Source organism: Lissotriton vulgaris, chromosome 6 (genome assembly GCF_964263255.1).
Source record: "Lissotriton vulgaris chromosome 6, aLisVul1.2, whole genome shotgun sequence".
Classification (NCBI taxonomy): Eukaryota; Metazoa; Chordata; class Amphibia; order Caudata; family Salamandridae; genus Lissotriton; species Lissotriton vulgaris.
In genome coordinates this window covers 1659061995-1659080912 of record NC_141694.1, presented here as the reverse complement: position 1 = coordinate 1659080912, position 18918 = coordinate 1659061995, and the positions used below count along the sequence as shown (strand labels likewise).

The following is an 18918-nucleotide window of genomic DNA, read 5'->3' as shown; positions in this document are numbered from 1 at the left end:
TTGAAGCATCCCAGGGGCAAGTGGTTCAAATGGCATAGTATACTACTTAACCTGCCTTGGAGGTTCAGAATTGACCACCCAAACCAAGGATACCACACAAAAGACGGGTAACATCAAGGTGTCAGATGGAATTAAGTCCACTTTGCTCTTCATAGAAGGAGGAGGAAAATCCAAGTTCACAGGATTTAGGACATTGAGAGAGGGCGGATACTGTGCCTAACAGCCCCTGAACAATTTAAGCATGGCCTGATAGTCATCTTCTATGACCGCTGTAAAAAACAGACGGAGGAGGATAGGATCCATGTTCTGGGAAAAACTTCTAAAAACAGAAAGGGCTCACCCAAACACAAAGGTGCTTAAAGGATGATAAACACTGTCATCTTGGCCTCTGGTACTAGTCTTACATGTGTATTTGTGTAGGACAATCGGAGTTGTGCTGTCCTTCTGACTCTGAAAGACTCACTGGCAAATTATGCTAAGAACAGCAGACAAAGGGGGTCAAAACAGTCATACGGAGGTTTTCTTGGCCTGTGAAGTGCTATTAAGATATTAGACGGGCATTTACGGATGGTTTTGGAAAGTCATCTGACAACAGGAGTCATCAACTCTTCAATTTTTGCAAGCACAGTAATTACACTGAAGTTATGACAGACAACTGGTATTTACAGACCCTATAGGACTGAAAGTCTGAGGTTTGGGAAAGATACATACTCCGATACAAATAAAAATGACAAAGAAATGTGGAAAACAAGCAGAAAAAAACAGACGTGGAGCCCTAAATTAAAGGCTAAGTTATACACTCAATGCCTTCTAGGGTGCTTAGTGGCACCTTTAGTAGTGACAACTCTATGGGAAGGAGGTGTTGTTGAAACACCTTGTGCCAATTCTAGTATACCAAGGTCCAGATCCTTGCGCAGGGGTCGGAATTCCTTGCTGGGTGGTATTTACAGCACATGGTAATAATCAGCTGCATTATATACCTCATCCTTCATTACATTTTGGCAGGTCAAATCCTCTGAAGTTTAAGAGGGGAAATAAAAAGTGCATTTAAAGTAATATGCAGATTCAGGTGCATTAAGCATCACAATCTGCATCTTATTCCTTAAAAACTCAGAAGAGGCGCTATATCTCACACCCTGTGAATTCCGAACCTTATGGTGTCGGATTTTATAGGGTGCGATAAATAACACTTGTTCCCCCGATACTCTCAGAATCAGTTTGTAAATGTTTAACTGGTAAAGTCTACTTCCCGGAGACATTTCTAATAATATGTGAGAAGCAATCATTAGAAACATAAAAATCTGTGGAACATAGAACTCAAACAGAAACAAGCATTTGCAATGCAATCAGTCTTGCCTTTGGGAGCTTATATGTATTTAGCTATGCAGCACATTAGCCTGGGTGCTGAAGCATTTACTGTTCTTTGACATGGAGGGAAAGTATGCACCAAATTGCATGACACGCCAGGCATGGGAACACATGGAGAGAAATATTGCCTTTCATCTGGAAAAGGTATAGTCCAAAGATTTGTTTTAATATAAAATCAGAGCCTTCAGTCGTCATATCACTGAAAATACAAGATTTATTTATTTGTTTATTTCGATTTATATAGCGCATAATCACCCCGGGTCTCTAAGCGCTTTGTCGGGTACATACCAAAATTCTACAGCCGATCATCAAGTTACAACACACCCCATGCTTGCTGAAAAAGCACTGTTTTTAATTTTTTACGAAAAGGCAGCAAGTTGGATTCTTTGCGCAGTTCGATTGGTAGGCTATTCCAGACAGCTGGAAAGATGTTAGAGAATGCACGACCACCCAAGGTGGATAATCTGAAGCACGGTTGGGTTAGGAGGGTGGCTTCTGAGGAGCGCAGCAGCCTACCAGGCCTGAATGGGGCCAAGCGGGCTTTAATATAGCTTGGCGCCTTTCCATACAGGACTTTATGCGTAATACAAAGCCCTTTAAACAATACCCTCTGTTTAACAGGCAACCAATGGAGTTCACGCAGTAGAGGGGAGGCATGCGTTCTCCTCGGTTTTTTAAAAATCAATCTTGCAGCATCATTCATGACGATTTGCAATCGGTTCAGATGTTTTTGGGGGAGCCCTGCATATAGTGAGTTGCCATAGTCCATCCTGGCTAGGATCATGGCAGATACAGCGCGCCTCAGGGTGGCAAAGGACAAGAGCGAGGAGATTTTCCTTAGTTGTCGAAGGAGGCCCACGCAAGTGCCCACCACTCCCGAGACTTACTTCTGCATCGTCAAACTCCCATCCAAAGATATGCCCAGGCTTTTCATTGCTGCTGCAGGTTCTGGGGGCGCCCCTAGTTCTGTTGGCCAGAACCGATCATTCCAGGGATTGCCCATGATAGTGATTGGCAACACCTCGGTCTTATCTGGATTAATTTTCAGGGAGTTCACAGACATCCAATTAGCTGTATATCTTAGGATATTCTGCATTCTTGCATGTGCACCCGGGCAATCTTCCATTTGGATGATAATCTGGGTGTTGTCGGCATAGTTGTAAATTTGACAGTCCATCTGGTTAAGGGCCGAAATCAGGGGTTGTAAATAAACATTAAATAAAAGAGGGGAGAGGGCAGAGCCCTGTGGCACACCACAGGTAATTGGCACTGTGGTTGAGACTAAGTCTGCCAGTTGAACTCTCTGAGTTCTCCCTTGGAGAAAGGAGGAGAGCCAGACATGTGTTGTGCCCTGGATGCCTAAGTCCCTCAACCGCAACAACAATTGACTATGACAAACTGTATCAAATGCCGGGGAGAGGTCTAATAGCACCAGGGCCCCAGGGAGTTTCTTGTCTGCTCTACGCCTTAACTCATCCAAGATGGATAGCATCATTAGCTCCGTGCTGTGATGCGCACGCAACCCTGCCTGGTTTTGTTCAAGTAAGGCATTATTCTCCAAATGATCGGAGAGATAGGGAAGGACGTTCTGCTCCAGAACTTTGGCCAAGAATGGTAGTTGAGAAATAGGCCTAAAGTTCTTTAGAATCTTAGCATCCGCCCCAGTTTCTTTCAACAGGGGGATCAGCCGTGCCTCCTTAAAGGATGATGGGACTTGCCCTGTTTGTAGCGAATTGTTGAGTAGAGTCAAAACATCTTCCTCAATACCAGGCATAGCTAACTTAAAAACCCCCGGGGGACAAGGGTCAGCCTGGGTGCCGGATTTAACCCGGTCCACAAGATTTGTCAACCTGTCCTTCGTAATCAAGGGCAGAGTGACCAAGGGGTTATTCACCGGCAGAGTAGCCGGGGTAATCTGTAGAGGACAGTCCATAATAGGGGTAAGGGCGATTTCTGATAGGAGATCTTTAATCTTATTGGAAAAGAAGTCCTGGAATTTTTGGCAGTCTTCTTGCTTGAACTCAGGACTCTGCTCCTTATTTTTCCTGAGTTCCGTAAGGACTTTAAAAATTTCTTTTTGTGGGTCCCTAGCTCTAGAAATCCTATCCTCGTAGAACTCAGCTTTCCTTAACAGAATGGCCTGTTTATAGAAAGCGAGCTCCTGTATGTAAAGGCTCCACGCGTTGAGATTATAATCTTTCCGCCATGCTCTCTCAGATTTACGTAGAGCCCTCTTTTTTTCCCTAAGGGATTCGTTTCATCCTTCGTGCTGGTGCCATGAGGTCTACTGCCTTTTTCAATTAAGATTATTACAGATAACTTCTGGATTATGTTCCATCTTATTAAGAGGGAGATGGGTTAGGAGATGAGTTACCATTTTATCCCCATTTATATGTTTCCATTTCCTCACTACCTTCCACCCTACTCCGGGCTTCCCCTTATGTTCATCAACCGAGATCGTACCCTTCACTAGGTAGTGATCTGACCATGTACAAGGCTGTGCAACTACCGGGCCATGCTCCTGGCCATGTTCTGGGGTTGTTATCCAGACAAGATCCAGGGTGTGGCCTTTCTCGTGTGTAGGGCCCATTACCCTCTGAACAAACCCAAAAGACCTAAGAACCTCATCTATCTGATTAGCTTGGCCTTCTCTCGGGGACTTTTCCCAATGAAAATTAAGGTCACCCATAATAATCACTTTGTTGTAACGTGAGCGAACATCCTGACCCAACTCCAGGAATAAATCCGGAAAGTCCGGCGACGCCCAGGGGGGACGATAGACTATGAGGATAGTCAAACAGTCCATCCCCATCCCGAGCTTGACACCCAACACCTCAGCGCCTCCAAGACTTTCAGCATAGATTCTTTCGCCCCTAAGGCGGGTGCTATATAAAAGGGCAACCCCGCCCCCTCTCTTAATACCTGCTCTGTTAAGGCAAATTGCCGTAAAGTTGGCCGGTATGGAGGCTACCAAATCCGGCAGCGAGGAGTCCTCTAGCCACGTTTGCGTGACTCCCAGGATATCCAACTCTCCATCCTGTAGTAAGGAGAGCACTTCTAAGTTATGGTTCTGTAGGGAGCGCGTGTTTAAAAGGCCATACTGCAGACCTCGTACAGAGTTTTCGAAGTTACACCCCGATTTGGTACCATGGCGTTTCAGCAGCCCTTCCTGACTAAGTTTGGCCTCACACCTCTGACTAAGATGAAAATTCACTAGATTTACCTCCAGCAGCTCTCCTCTGGTGTAGATATGGCGAGGGCCAGGGGTCTTGCATTTAGCAGCTTTAAATAGCGGCAGAGCGCGTCACGCAGCAACTATAATGCTGACCAAAATGGCGGCCGCACACGACCCTTCCTCCCCCAAGATGTCTCCCACCCAGAATCAGCACCCAACGACCCGCCAAACAGCGGTGAAATAACAATTACAGTGCAGGTGAGTGAAATAGTACCCCTAAATGTCGCAAATTAAAATATTACGAAACGAAGCAGTTTAAAAACAAGTACCACGCACGAATGCACATGGAGTGCCAGTTAAAATAGATAGGCCTCAAGATAATGGAGATTTACCTTACAAGATTTGAAAAAATATTATTGGCTACGGGCGCTTGTGGAAGACAATTTCTATAGACTGGAATCTAGAGAATGCTAAAGTGATTCTGGTATTTTACTGACCTCTGCTGATCGTTTTCTATTAACAAAGTTAAATAGAGGCAGTTGCCAGAAAATTTAAGAAAAGAAAGTGCCTCAGCAGATATCAATCTGGTATTTTACTGACCTCTACTGGTTGTTTTCTATCAAGACAGTTAAATAGAGGCTGTTGAACAAGCAGAAAGCAATTTTGGTATTTTACTGACCTATACTGGTCGTTTTCTATCAAGACAGTTAAATACAACAGAAAAAAAGTCCCTAAGCGAAAGTCCTAGGGCTGATCTCCAGAGTCCACAAAGTACATACACATATAAGTATATACTAAAGTATCTAAGAGAGGTCTTGAATGCTCAACCTAAAAAGTGGAAGCAATTTACTCTAAATTGTATCAATAACACATACATGGAAAATCAAGTAAAATACACACTAGAATTCTTTGAAAAATAAACACACAAATATGATTTTTAAATGCAAAATATTATTTGCTGGCTGCCACAAATAATTACTTACTGCGGAACAATAATAACCGTGGTGTAGGAGTCAACGGAGTTGGTGGTAACTGAGAATAAGCAGCATTGCCATGAGCTGTGATAACACTACTGAAGAGGCCAGAACCTTGTCGCACAGGACTGAGCATTGGTGGAGGTGTGTAGGGAGGCAACTCCTGAGTCCTCACTAGCAGATGGTCCCCCAAGATCCGAGGTGAGCGAAGCTGGCTTTGATACAGTGTGGCACCGGAAGTGGACATGTTCAGGCTGGAGGAGGGGGGAGGGATGAAAAGAGGTTCAGGTCTATGACGATACTTTTTCTTTTCTTGCTGGGGCTTGAGGTTTTCTTCAGAGTTTTCAGCTGCTGTACCGCTTTGGTAATTTTTTCTGATCGCTCCCTAAACACAAACATATATAGTCAAATTCAAACTTTTGCTTCCATATCACATCACATTTCTATCTGACTGTCTACATGCCCACAGAATACATAAGATCACCCAGTGTGCAAACCCCTATCATGTTCTAAATATCTGACCAAAATCACCAAAGAAACACTGCTTGGCAGGTGACACGAGCAGAGCGACTGTGGCAGAGCAATAAGTACCACATTTTCCACTGTTCTCTAGATCCCATAACAGAATATAGTGCAATGCCACAAGTAAGAGGACTGCAGGAGGGGTACAGTGCAAGGAGGCAAGCACTCACAGCAGTTGAGCCTGGGCTGGGTGCGTTAGGGCACCAGAGTGGAGAACACGTCATTCGCTTGAGTACCGGCATCTCGCCATCAGATACAGTGCTGGCACACTTGTCTTCAACCAGGATGCTGCTGACTGACATACTAGGCTCGGCTGATTGAAGCTTTACAGGCACAGACACTGGCATAATGATTGGCGTGAAGTTTTCCACCTCTTCCACCTCCTGCTTTAGTTTTCCTACTTCGTCCTGTACAGGAGATAAAAAGAATTTTAGAGATGGTCAGGTGGCGACCAAGCACTTTTTAACAAACATTACTAAAACATATTAGTACTCTTAAAAACATAACCAACCCTATGAGAAAAGAGTATTGTCTTTTTAAGTTTACTTACGCAAAAAGGGTAGCAGTGAATTACACATTACAATTACCAGGATCAAACTGAAATTGGTATTACTGTCTCAAACGATTAGATCATGCAGAATAGTTGCTTCATCGTATTGACGGTTAAACATTGTAGGTCAGCTGAGAGTAATAAAAGGCGTACGCTCTTATACAAAAGTAAGGCAGGCTAAACCACAATAAAAACATCTAGAATACACTTAATTTTTTTAAAATTGTTTTTGCTTTATATAACATATGGCCACCCATGGGCCCCAGTCTATGTTGGAAATACAAGTCTTCTGGTGCAGTGCAACCCGTCCAAGAGCTTGACCCATTCAGGGAGTTGGGAGTGAGTTAACAACAAGAATGTCAACTCCATAATTACTAATCCATGGCCCCCCTACTTTCATATATCTTCTGTTCGGCTAAATTGCATTTATTTTTATTTATAGGTTTTGTATAGCGCCTGAATCACCCCGAAGGGGTATCTCTGCGCTTCGAACAGTGCTGTAGTAAGGCTGACCGGCAGTATTTAGAACATAGCAGTCTTGAGAAGCTTTCTGAATTGGAGGTAATCAGAGCATTGTCTCGGATGGATGGGGAGCTGGTTCCAAGCGAGGTAGGAAAAAGCTTTCCCACCCAACCTTGACTTCCTGACCCGGGGGGCCAAGAGAAGGGATTTGGCTCCTGAGCGAAGAGTCCTGGAGGGAGCATAGTGATTAAGTTTCTCAGTGAGATAGGAGGGGCAATTGTTATACAAGGCCTTTTGAACGGTGCAGCCGGTTTTATACTTAATTGGTCCATGCAAGGCTCCGTGGCATCACGCCTCCACAATTTTGTATAGTATAGCAGGTTTCACCATTTTCTAGCAATGTCTTGCTTTACAATCATCTGCCCCAGTGAAAAAAGCAAAAGTGTGTTTCATAAAAGGTCTACATTGTTAGAGATACCAGATAATTGTGATGTCATAGGACCCTAGTTTTGAATATTACAGTTAATTTACATTTACATTCCAAAATATTTGGATTACTCTGCACCCCCAGATTCTGTAAATGAAGTATCCTCCGCTTGTCCACATTTCAGATACCTGTCACTTGAACGTAGGCCCACCATGTGTAACCTGCACCTATTATAGTAAGCTCATTGTAGAAATTATATCTAAATAGGCTTAGGCTCACTATGATTGTCACTTCCCGTGGATGCAGGAAGGCAACCTTCTAATCTGCATCTTTCGTGAGGCAAACCTCCCTTTCCCACGAGTTTCTAAGATGGTGTACACAGTCAGGCACAACGTAAAGATCTTATGTATGGCTGATATACCTCCTTCTGACAGTCCTTGTTGGAAAATGGCCCTCTCTAAAGGGTCACCCCAAAAGTTTTGACTTCCTTCTCTTTTTCTCACATTTTTTTTGTTGGCGTTAGGACTCTAATCACTTTATCACTGCCAACCAGTGCTAAAGGGCATATGCTCGCCCCTACAAATGGTAACATTGGTGCATACACAATTGGCATATTTAGTTTACTTGTAATCATGTTCTAAGTGGTATACCATATACCAAGAGAATGTAAATTAAATGCTAAAAGTGAGCCTGCAGCACTGATTACGTCTCCCACGCAAGTAGCCTTTCAAACCTGCCCCAGGACTGCCACTGCAGAGCCTGTGTGTGAAGTTTTACTGCCACTTCGACTTGGCATTTAAAACCCTTTGCCAAGCCTTAAGCTCCCCTTTTACAACACATAAGTCACCCCTAAGGTAGGCCCTAGTTAGCCTACAGGGAAGGGCACAGTGTAAGTAAAAGGTAGGACATGTGCTTTTAAGTTTTTCATGTCCTGGTAGTGACAAACAGCTAACTATGTTTTCACTAATGTGAGGACTACACCTCTCATAGGTTAACTTTGGGAATTTCTTAATTTACTTTTAAGCTGTACTTCCTGATTACAAAGGAGTGGCTGTGTCGTGTTTTATATCTTTGGAACAGTAATGATAAATCCTCTTTACTGGTAAAGTTGGATTTGACATTACTATATTAGAAATGCCACTTTTTGAAAGATCTGGCTTGGCAGTTCGGTTTGGACTGTTCCCATGTGGAACAGGGTCAAGACTGATTTGCCATATGGCTGGGCCTGAACTGGGGTGGCGAAGTGAGCTAAACAACGATGATGGATTCAACTCAGATCTGTGACTGGGGGCGGGTGTGTCTAAAAAGTTTCAGTGCTCCGTCTATCATCTCCTTGTGTTTACTTTTTGAAAATTGACATTTCTCTGCTCTTACAGCTCTGTATACCTGCAGCCTGTCTCTAATACATGTCTGGGGTGGATGACAGTTACACTTTGTTCCTTCCCTCTAGACAGGACAGCCACAAACACAGGAAGGTAAAGTGTGTCTGAGTACTCATCTGAATTCTGATGGCTCTTCCTGGGCAGGAAGGGAGGGAGGGGCTGACACGTACACCTTAATAGGAAGTGCCATGTCCGCACACTAAGTGTTGATTATCCCCTACTAGTCTGGAGCCAAGGCTGGGAAGATACAGCTTCTGTGCACTTCAAAGACCCTTATTTGAAGTCAACCCTACTTCAAAGGCACAACTGGGGATCTGATCCCACAAAGTCAGACACTTCTGGACCTGTGAAGTGCTCTGCCAGGAGGAAGGACTGCTGTGCTACTACAAGGACTGCCACTGTGCTAGACTTCTGCTCTGGAAGAACTCCTTTCATGCTCTGCAGCTCTGCTGCCTGTTACCCTCTGTCCTGCTGAGAAAAGGACTTGGCCCATCTCACTTGACTTGAGTCCCGAGACTTGAGTCTCAGGATCTGCTCCTTTTTACATGCTCACATTTCATAAGTTGTTCCAGTGTATACATCCCTCTGCACCGTTCAGCCATTCCTCCAGAGATTTGGATCTTGCTGTGAACTGCTGGACTGCACTGTGTATTGTGTGCGCACCACCCTCGAGTTCAAAAATACAGTTATCCGCTTTTGTAACTCTGCCCACAACATTTTACTGGTCTTGCAGCATTAGACCTAAATCCATCCCAATTTTGCCAAATTCAAAGTCCACAGAAATGCTCGAAGAGGGTCCAATTCCCGCTCACACTTGTTGTTCCTTCAGGCCTGCACTGCCATCAGTAGGGTGTAGTCCATTTGCTCATTTTCCTTAGGCTGTGTAACAGGATGGTTTTTATTGCCAGATTTCTCCCTATTGCTTCTGAGGTTACTAATTACTGGGCTTTTTAATTCCAGTCACAACTTGTAAGTGAGGCATCATAGTAATCATCAGGCTTGGTCTCACAATCAGACTGCTACGTTACAGGACAACAGCATGGCATGAAGATGATCACAAGAAGCCAAGTGGAGCACCTCCTAAGTTACTCAGGGCAGATTCACTGTCTTCCACGAGAGACAGGCTGTATATTTTTCTAAGCTGTCACAGCTACACATTCCATTCCGTCAATTTGCAGCTGGGGAGGTGTAGGAAATAACAAATAAATCACACAGGAAGGGAACCTAAATGGCACCCTCGTGAAGATCCAGTGGCAAGGAAACTGCAGTGCCCCTCTTTACTGCCCTATCAGGCTATTGACCAAAGTCCAGAGCTCACAGGGAAAAGAAGAAGGATGCCTCCTCTGTTACACCCCGTCGGGAGTACAATGCTTGAGGGAAGAAGGAAATGCTGTACCAGATGCACAGAGGCCTCTCAATTCTTCTCCAGCACAGTCTCCGTCTAACCGTAAGGCATCCCCTACCAATGTATTGTCTCCTGAAGTGGCCTCCCACCTTCGTGCTACTTTGGGACTGTAGTGTAGTTCCTATTTTCCCAATAGGCTCTGCGCATTGGAATAACATAAACAATAGTTTAGACGTAGGACTGAGGTCGACTAGGTCTCTATTGAATATGTTAGACTTAATTCAGGTTTGCCAGCTAGCTCAGAGGTCACTAGAAACTTTCTCGAATGAACAGGGAGGAGTGAACTTCCCTGATTAGACAAGAAGGGATTCAGCTTCTGACAACCGCATACACATGACAACTTTGCTCCCCCAGAATAAGGAGTATATCTCCAGAGTTGTGTGAAAACAATAGATAGCTATTTCACTCAGTCAATCATGCATACTTAGTTTCACCAGAGTGCAGAGAAATAGAGAGACGGGCGTTTTCAATAAAAGGTGTTATTTATTGAGCAGTCTTCATTCTCATGCAAGAGAAATGAATTGCCACAATTGCAATACTTGTTATAAAGTAAAGTGCGTACAGTAAAAGGAGTATTATGAAATAATACTGTAAAAGCATTGATATGGTTTCTGAGCCATATGATACTTAAAAGGTATAAAATATATACAATTACATACAATGATAAAAGTTTGACTAAACTGGTGCTTCTAAATACGCCTACCCCAATGTACCTAACCTAAGCCTAGTACATAGGAAGGAGTAAAGGAGTTATTAAGTTAAGTTAGTTTTGCCAAGAATCTGACTCAAGAATTTCCTAAGGGGGGGCGTGGCTAGCAACATGGCCGAGTGAGTCGCACTCTGCGCCAGCTACGGCTAGCCGAATTAATCCGACATCATTACCTTGTTCCACCGACTTTTAAAACACAGCATGCTGTGGTGAATGACTGGCTGACACAAGCGACTGCCTTTGCCAATCCTCCTGAGCCGCGAGAACGCAGTAATCGCCGAGAAACAGCCACCGGGTTCGGAGCTGGAGCCGGGGCCAAGATGGAGGCGGCCGCATCGGTCTGCCAATTCACCCGAGGCTCGGACTTGAGGGCCGCCTGAGGGGCTGTGGAGCTGCGACCTTGTGGCGCTGGCCGTCTTTGGGGCTGGAAGCTGCCCCGGAGTCCTCCATTGCTGTACCGGGACCTGCCTGGACCCTGCGGAGGCGGACCGGAGGAGCGTGACTTTCGCCCGGCCCCTCCCCCCACGCGGCGCGTGGATTTGGCGGGTGAGGTTTGGCAGGTGGGGTGCCCCAGGTTCGGACCCCTGACGGGACCCGGGTGTGTGGGCTGTGGTGGAGGGACCCCCTGCGAGCCACGAGAGTGGGGACCCGACCGCATCCGCAGGGTGAAGAGACGACCCGACCTGCGGGGGACCGGAGCCGCGGCGCATCCCTGCCAGGAGGAGATTGACCCCGCTGCTGTCTGGAGATCGGGGGAAGAAGGCAGGTCAGGGGGTGCGTGGTGCAGTGGTGCTTCTGTGCAGCCCCACATCGCATGTTATATACCCAGTGCGCACAATACTCGGAGGGCTGGGCCAGACCAGGGGACTGCCTAGGAACAGGCAAGTGCTGCCATCCCTAACTCGCGGGTTACGTGCCCCCTCGGCTGCGCCCCCCCCCCCTCACGGGGCCGAGAGTCACCCTTCTGGACCTGACCTGGCCAGTCGCCCTGGATGGGCCGCTGCCCCTACCTCCCGCGCCAAGAAGAAGATTGCTGCAGCCTGAGGCCCTTGCCTACTGGGCCACTCTCCTGAGGCTACTGGCACCCTTCCCCATACGCCTTGCTGGGCCCCCACTCCGAGAGCACGGTGGAGGGAAGAAGTGGTCTTCGGGCAAATACTCGGTCCCTGGATTCTGCCCTCCCCCACCTGCGCCAGAGAAGCCAGTCCGCCATGGGGAAGAAGGAGGCGGTCGGGAATGCACATAAGCAAGGCCTCAGACAAATTCGCAGTGGCGCATCAGACTGGCGGCGGACATGCGACAGGATCGAGCTCGAACACAGCTCTCCTGATGAGTGTGATACAGGCTTCTAGAGCAGACATTCAGGGGTCCAGAGCGGCCCTTGAAGTGAAGATCGGTGAGGTGGGGGTAGAGGTCAATCTACTACGGCAGGACTTCAGAAACCTTACGGAGAGGGTCACCACGACGGAGACGCGGTTGGGGGAGGCGGAGGATGTCATACACGGCCTCCGGAAAGCTGCTCAAGACTTACAGACGGCGCACAAACAGCTCCTATGGAAGGTGGACGAAGCAGAAAACAGGGCGAGGCGGAACAACCTCCGTTTTGTGGGATTTACAGAAGGTATCGAGAGGGCCGACATGGCGGCGTTTCTGCGCACGTGGCTGATCGAGACACTGCCCCAGGCGCACTTCTTCAACTGATTCACCATTGAGAGGGCGCACAGAGCCCTTATGGCCAAGCCACTGGCAGGGGGACGGCCAAGGCCGGTCATCGCGAGGTTCTTAAACTTTGCTGACAGAGACTTGATCCTGCGAGAGGCCAGAAAACTGGGAGAAATCCGACTCGAGAACGCACAAATAATGATTTTTCCCGACTACAGTCAGGAGGTACAAAAGGCTTGACGCTCCTTTGACACAGTAAAGGCCAAACTCAAAGAGTTGAAAATACAGTACATGCTCCTCTTCCCGGCGAAACTAAGGGTCATCTATAAGGACAAAACGTACTTCTTCGTACATCCGGATGATGCGTGACAATGGTTGGAAGAACGCCCACCTCTTCGCAGGCGAGAGGGGAATGAGACGCCTGCGCCGAGGACAGACCCGGTAGCTGGAAACCTATGGGAGCGAGTACAACCACAGAGGAGGCATAGACCACGGGGACAGAGGAGGACACAAACGACGCCGTATCCACCACAGAATGGATCCCCTAGGAAGGAGCGAGACCCTGGCTCACCGCGGCTAGAAGACCCATCAGGATCTAGGTTTAGCGCCCTTGCTATAGAGGAGCATACGGAGATGGAGAGCGAAACGGGAGGAGAAAGGTCCAAGGTTGAGGAAGGAGAGGATCAGTCACTCCACCCGCTGGCACTGGCCATTCAAGAATTGGAGAGTGGGCCTGCCACAGATGGACCCGCGACGCCGGGCGAGACTGTCCCCCGCGGCACTTGATTAGTCAGGATGGTGGATGAACACGTTATCGGCTAGACCGCATGGAAGCACGCAAGTGACTCACACGCACCTTTAATATTTGTTCAATACTGAGTTCTTTTTGATTGTTTTCTCTTGTTCTATCTTCTTCCTATAGAGCACTTATACTCAACGCTGTGAACTTTGAAATACTTGGCCACTTAGGCCATTGTGTGACTAAAGAGTTGGGGTAGATCTGCAGGGGAGGGAGATACCAGGGAGGAAGACAGACCTTTTCCTGCCAATATGGCCTATCGCAAAGGGAAGTAGAAGGTGGGCCTGTTGGGGGAGGAAGGCGGGGTGGGGGGAGGGGGGAAATGTTGGGAAATGTTTCTGAGTTGACTTAAGCGCGTAGAAGGCAGCGCGAGGGGGGAGGGCGAGGGCGTTGGGGGGAGTTGGAGGGGGGGGGGGGGAGTCTCACACCACGAAAGATGCATTCACCTGTCAGGAAGGCACACGTAAGGTGCAGCACACTCCACTGCACTCAGTCAGATGTTCTCCGATATTACGTAACAAGCTCTACTGGACGTCGACATACAGCCCGCGTTGACCACCCTCACGGGATGTCCGGGCCCTTGTTCACTCACCACCAATATGATTATGGGGAGCCCAGAAGGAGACACTGGAAGTAGGGGGGGCGTTAAGGTGCTGACATGGAACGTAAACGGCTTAGGTTGTAGGATCAAACGAGGACTAGTCAACAATTACGTCAAGAGGTCTGGGGCGGACGTAATGCTCCTTCAAGAGACACCTGCAGGGCACTAAGTGCGCATTCTTGGCGAGAGGACAGTATAAGGTTCTAGCGCATGCAGGGTTTACCTCGGGATCCAGAGGGGTTGCAATATTGATAAAAAAAACACCCACCAATGAAAGTGACACGAATGACCGTCAGGGTGCCTACGTGGGAGTAAGTGGGACATGGAGGAGGAGAGAATACACATTTATCTCAGCCTATGCTCCGCCTAAACTACAGACAGATACTATGAGGGGAGTGTCAGACATCATACTCAACACATCAGACACGGTACAAATAGTTGGGGGGGACTTCAATGACGTAATGAATACGGCTGCAGACAGGACAGGTACGCGAGATGGACCCCACCCTATGACCCCACTAGCCAAAGTCATGACGACACTGGGCCTTCTGGATGTGTGGTGCTGGCTACACCCAGACACACAGGCATACTCCTTCTACTCCGGAGCACACAAGGTCTACTCCCGACTGGACTATATCTTTATGGCGAGACAGGCACTACAGGTGACAGACTCAGCGGAATATCATGCCCAAGGGATATCTGATCACTCACCCCTGGTGGTACAGTATGGTAGGAGGAGAAGGGAAGGCCCTGCACTCCTTAGACTCTCGGCTTGGTACTTGCAAGACCCGGATATTATAAAGGGGCTGAGAGCTGACGTTAAGGTTTACCTGGCAGACAACGTGGGGACTGTGGACTCCCGGATAGTTCTATGGGAGGCGCTTAAAGTAGTGCTTCGAGATAGGGCTCACTGTAGACTGGAGGAGGCTAGGAAAAAGAGACAGTCTGAGATCCAGACCTTGGAAGCACTAATACTACAGCTGGAGAGCGAACACCTACTCAAGAGGGATATAGAGACGCAACAACGCCTTGCTGATACACAGGCCCAGTACAGACAACTAGTGACTTGGGAGGCTAAGACACAAGCACTAGCCACTCTCCACCGCTTCTATGATGTGGGAGATAAATCTAGCAAGCTCTTGGCATGGCTTAGCAGGAAAGAAAGGGATGAACGTTGGTTCGACAGAATACGGATGGGTCCTGACGACTGGGTATGCACCGATGACAAGATAGCTGAAGCATTTGCTGACTACTATGAAACCCTATACAAGGCCCATGATCTAGGATCCAAACTGGAGGCATTGCAATACATGACAACCATCACCCTCCCGACTCTTGACGAAACTGATCGCATGGACCTAGAGTCTGACGTCACTGAGGAAGAAGTTAGGGTGGCACCGACAAAAATCTGAGTGGGGAAAGCCCCGGGCCCCAATGGATTCCCAGCAGAGTTTTTCAAGAAGATGGCTGACCTCCTGACCCGACACTTGCAGGGCCTCTTCCTGGATGCTGAGGAGGAGGGACAGTTCCCACCGGACATCAGGCAGGCCACGATTGTCCCAATTCATAAGACAGGGAAACCGGCAGAATATTGCACATCATATCGCCCCATCTCATTGCTGAACGTGGAAGCAAAGATCTATGCCACGATACTGGCTCTCCGTATGAGAAGGGTCATCCCGGGGTTGATCCATATGGACCAGACGGGGTTCATCCCGGAAAGGGCGACTAGGCACAACCTTCGAAGAACGCATAATTGGCTTCGTGAGGTGGAAGACAGAGCAGAGCCACATTGGTTCTTGTCACTAGACGCGGAAAAGGCGTTTGATGCTGTTCATTGGCCCTTCTTGGAGGGAGTGCTGGAACTAATGGGCTTTGGACCTAAAGATAGGCGCAAAATTAGTATACTCTACGCAGGCCCTAGTCCCCGTGTGAGGATTAACGGGGCAATGTCAAGGACCTTTCCCATCCAGCGGGGAACTCGCCAAGGGTGCCCCATATCGCCCCTGCTCTTTGCCTTGACTATCGAGGTGATGGCCTGCACGGTAAGACAAAACGAGAGGATCACGGGGTTCCGAATGGGACAGGCGGACGTACAGGCTGAGAAACTATCGCTATAGGCCGATGATGTTTTGCTATACATCACGAGACCGAAAAGCACAGTACCGGCACTGTTCGACGAACTGGCAAGATATGGCGCTAGGTCAGTATACCAGATCAACTGGCATAAATCGACGCTCTATGACCCCCGAGGACGTAACGACTGGCCCCAATTGCCACAGAGGCTACAGACGACAGATGACGGATTTCAGTACTTAGGGATATTTGTTACAAATGACAGCGCCGTCTTGTATGAACGAAATGTTAATCGTGTTATACGCAACTTCAAACTTGATGCCTGCAGATGGCAAACGCTTCCCTGGACAATACTTGGAAGGGCAGCCATGTTCAAAATGGTCTCCCTCCCAAAATTTCTCTACGCCTTTCAAAATGAATATTTCCCGGTGCCACCTAAGACTTTTCGGGACGTACAGGCGGAGCTCCGGTCCTACTTATGGTTGGGAAAACACCCTAGAGTGGCGCTAACAACACTGCAGCGCCACCAATATGACGGAGGGATTTCTGTAGTGATGGCATGTTCCTTTAATTGGAACCTTGTGTATGTAATAGGAATGTTTGGTGGCTGAGCAACGGTAACTGGGGCTCTGGTGTCATTCTTGATGTACCCTTACTGGAGCTGCATGTTATTCTTCACCTTGAGAATAAACTTCCTACTTAATACAATCCTACTTCTTTCATTCTTCTGTTCCTGATGTGATTGGAGTCACTACAATTTTGGCGACATGGATGCTTTTTAAAAAAAGAAAAGAAGAGAACCTTGGGAAGTACAGTAGTACCTAAGAAAACAGAGGTGTGACTTTGTCCGTGTTTTGATGGAAGCTATGGAAGGCCGATTGTGATTTAAACACTTCACTGGAAAAAGGAGTGTGTTTACGTTACTTCAGAGTGGAGAGGACTCTCAGAAAGGAGAAAAGAAAGGAAATTTCATTTTTGGGATCGGAGAAAACAGTGGATACTTCTTGGATTTGCCACGTCAAGAGGAAGGGTTTGTGGACAGTTTTGGACTGAGGCTAATTCTGGCAACATTTGGAAGCATTTTCGGGGCTTTTTGACTGAATAGTAAAGCTGCTGTACGAAGTGTTTACCTTTGAAGTTCAACCGCCCAACTGCTTTTCCCCGTGGACGCTTGCCTCGAGTCACAGAGCGCCGACTCCATAGCTTCTGGAGTTTCCTAAGCCTTCGGATTCTCGGCACATACAAAGCTAACGTCATCACCAGTGCGCAAGGCATTCTGGGTAGCGCGGTGACATCACCACGTTGGCTTCACGCATGGCGGCCATTTTCATTTTGTTTTCATTTCGGTTACCATAGTAACCATTCCCGAGAGTTTCAAAGCTCGTTTTTCCATCGTTTTCATCGGGATTGTCTACGGAGCTGCGCGCCTGTGATTCCTCTCTGGAACTTATTTGGGAGTACACGGAGTCAAGCAACATTGAAAGTTTGGAACTTATTTGGGAGTACACGGAGTCAAGCAAAGGCACGGAGTCAAGCAACATTGAAAGTTGTTGGATGAACATTGTTATGCCGTTTTGCTGGTGACACGCACATTTTGTGTCATGTTCTCTCCATATATCCAGTGTGCAAAGAAGGCTTTCGAATACGTTGTGCTTACAAGGGAGCATTAGTGACCATTTTCTTTCTTCTTATTCCTGTAATATATATGCTGTAAATAATTCATGAAGTGCTGAAAGTAATGTGCTGGTCATGTAAACAGTATATTTATTAGGTTGACATTCACGAAAACACAGTTGACTAGTTCGGGGGATTTTGGGGTTGTAATTGTATCATACATGCAGTAGAGATTTCTTGGGGTATACATTGCAGCAGAGATTTCTTGAGGCTCAGGAATTTCGTGAGATATCAGTTTAGAGTTTGTAAGTGGATGTTCATTTACGTTCTAGACTTACAATCTTTATATTTTTGCTGTCTCATTATTCTTGAAGTGGTTATTTGAGTCTTTATATTTTTACTGACCCGTCATTCACAAAGTGGTTGTTTGAGTGTTTTTGTTTCTCTTTCGCATTTACGTGAAGGTTGTTATCCATTGCTGAACTAATTTTATTTTTGATCTGTGTTGGTGTGCAAGTTTTTTTTTTAAATGTCTTTGATAGCCAGGGATTCAGCAACAGGGGACGAAGGTTCTTCTGGTGTGCGTTTGACTTCAAATTTACAAATCAACTCTCCCAAAGAATTTTTAGCAATTCCTGGAGAACCGTTGATTGCTTGGTTGGATTGGAAGGCTTATTTTTTTAACTATATAGCGAATTTAGAGGACGTGAATGGTACATTCTCGCCGGAAAGAAAGAAAAGAATGTTATTATATTCACTGGGTCCGGAGGGTTTGCGTATTTTTCAGGATATGCACTCGCATAAAAGAGTGGAAGGGGATTCAGATGTTTTTAAATGTGCTTTGATGGATTTGGATGATCATTTCTCCCCTTCAGTTTGTATTGCTGTAACTAGACATGTTTTTTTCCATAGGAAGCAAGGGAAAAATGAGACGGTAGAGGAATTTGTTTCAGCCTTGAAAAAGCTAGCAAGAAGGTGTGAGTTCGCTCAGTTACATGATGACCTTATACGTGACCAGGTAGTGATGTATACTAAGAATAAGGTATTACAGGATAAATTGTGGGTAGAGGGTGACAAGTGTCTTAAAGAGATAGTGGCTTTGGTTAAAAAGGCAGAACTGTCTGACCGATGTGCAAAAGTCACTTTGTCACAAGATAACAAGGTGGAGGGGGAATTAGTGGCTAAGGTAGTT

The 18918-nt window shown here is 46.8% G+C and overlaps 1 protein-coding gene across 1 annotated transcript in view; it reads right to left on the bottom strand.

The window, feature by feature from the left end:
• Window positions 1–18918, bottom strand: part of TRERF1 (transcriptional regulating factor 1) — a 635163-nt gene that overhangs the window by 294922 nt on the left and 321323 nt on the right. Inside the window, exons 7-8 of the mRNA XM_086927823.1 lie at window positions 6210–6446; window positions 5527–5902 (exon numbers count right to left, since the gene is read on the bottom strand). Of these exons, the coding sequence (XP_086783949.1) occupies window positions 5527–5902; window positions 6210–6446 (613 nt within the window). The remainder of the gene's footprint in view (window positions 1–5526; window positions 5903–6209; window positions 6447–18918) is intronic.